The sequence below is a fragment of the Rana temporaria genome, chromosome 8, assembly GCF_905171775.1.
Source record: "Rana temporaria chromosome 8, aRanTem1.1, whole genome shotgun sequence".
In the NCBI taxonomy this organism is placed as follows: Eukaryota; Metazoa; Chordata; class Amphibia; order Anura; family Ranidae; genus Rana; species Rana temporaria.
In genome coordinates this window covers 2,867,983-2,869,936 of record NC_053496.1, presented here as the reverse complement: position 1 = coordinate 2,869,936, position 1,954 = coordinate 2,867,983, and the positions used below count along the sequence as shown (strand labels likewise).

Genomic DNA, 1,954 nt, shown 5'->3' with positions numbered 1-1,954 from the left:
GGGGCGGGATGTTCCAAATTCTGTATAAAAGTGTGTTGTGTGCTTCCAATTAAAGTCTTCCTGTTTGAACTTACATACAGCCAGCCTGGAGTTTGTTCTAATGGATTCCGAACTGCACATAGCTGTAGTTCGGATCCCGGAGCCTTGGATGACCGAACCATCAGACGTTGCGATCTGCAAGCTGACTCAATAGTAGCAGAGGAGTGTCAGGAGAGCGGAAGCGAGCGAGCAAGGGCCTCGTTACATCATGTTTATCCTCTATGTGTCCCATGCCCTGAACAAGCAAAGATATAAAGATTTCTGACTTTACAGATAAGCAGACTTGTTCCAGCTTAGTGATCAGTAGACAGATTGGACAACTTGGAAAGAGGGGGGACCTTCACATATACTGATAACACCTATCACCCCAAATGGTCAATAAACACTAAGCCCTGATGGCATGTGACTTATTCAATACATACAGTATGGCCGCCCTAACACGCAATGATAAGATGCTGAGTAGTTGATCACAATCGCTAATAAAGCTAAAAACTCTAAAACATCTACAAATCCATTCCATACATTAGAGCGGGAGGCTTTCTTCTTCTTCTGGGGGGCGCTGGTCCTCACTGCATGGTGGGGATAAGACGTTCTCCCTAAATATATTTTCCATGAGCTCGCCAATAGACTGTCTCAGCTTCTGCTTCATATCTTTCCCCATGAAGACGTAGAGTATTGGGTTGAGGCAACTATTGAACATGGCCAGAGACTGCGAGAGAATGTACAGGATGTCCAGCACCCGATTGTGAGTGTATAGCCTGGTTACTTCTATGATCTGGAAGGGGACCCAGGTGATGAAAAACACGACAATAATACTTATTGACATCTTGATGGTTTTTCTACCTACTTCAGAAAATCTGAACTTTTGTACTGTAAAAGCCAGATGAATGTAACAAATACAAATGATAATAAGAGGGATCAGAAATCCCAAAATTGCACATGTAAAATAGAAGGGCTTTCTTATGTAATCTTCTGAATAGCAGAAGGTCCTGTTATGAGAGGTGTGATATCTCGTGTAGATGACCTCAGGCAGACACATCACGAAGGACAACATCCAAATAGCCAAGCATATCATCCACGCCATTCTGATTCTTCGGTGATTTCGGGCCCACACGGGATGGACAACCAAAATCCATCGGTCAACGCTGATAGCCACCAGGGTGAAGACACTGGTATACATGTTAAGGATGAGGATGAAGGGTAAAATCTTGCAGAAGACAGGACCGTACAGCCATTCTGGGTAGAAGAACTGCGCTACAATGAATGGAATACACAAGCAGCACATGATATCGGCCAGAGCAAGGTTCCCAAACCAAACGGTGGTCACGGTCCTCTCCATCTTCACTCCAGTAACCCAAAGCACCAGAGCATTGCCGGGGACACCCAGGAGAGTAGTGAGAGATAAAACCAGGACGGTGAACATGCTCTCAGGGCTGTAATATATGGTTGGTTCCATTTCACTGCTGACGTTGGACATCTTGTTTACCTGTAAAAACATCAAGAGTTACTTCATCTGTCTGATTATTAATCAATTCAGGGCTTTTTTTTCTGTTTTTCCGACACCTATGGCAGCCCTCTTCACCCGGACAGTAGTAGTTTATAATGGGGTTTCCCATGCATGTGTGTCTCCCTCCCCTGCCTGCGCTGTTCGGCGCTCTGCCCGAGTCCCCGGCACTGTGTGAGTTTTGCGGTGCAGTGTTGTGTAAAGCACACAGTGTGCTGTAAGGGGGTGAAGCGCACCAGTGTCTGCTTAGTAGTGCTTGTAACAGAATGACCCATGACACCCAGAGACTTTTGAAGGATGGGGGGTACTCCTGTGCCAGCGTCACTAATAACTCTTGGGTGTAGGGTCATCCTGTGCCCTTTTTGGGCATAGGGTGACTGAGAAATATTAATTATGAATTACATGAGATGG

General features: G+C 45.6%; 1 protein-coding gene across 1 annotated transcript; it reads right to left on the bottom strand.

The window, feature by feature from the left end:
* Nucleotides 1-508: 508 nt before the first annotated feature.
* Nucleotides 509-1,516, bottom strand: LOC120909828 (C3a anaphylatoxin chemotactic receptor-like). Its single transcript, XM_040321556.1, has one exon. It carries the CDS (start codon nt 1,514-1,516, stop codon nt 563-565), a length of 954 nt encoding a protein of 317 aa, XP_040177490.1. The 3' UTR covers nt 509-562.
* Nucleotides 1,517-1,954: the final 438 nt, after the last annotated feature.

Excerpts from the sequence above, each read along its gene's own strand:
- LOC120909828 (XM_040321556.1), bottom strand. The coding sequence starts at position 1,516 with ATGTCCAACGTCAGCAGTGAAATGGAACCAACCATATATTACAGCCCT.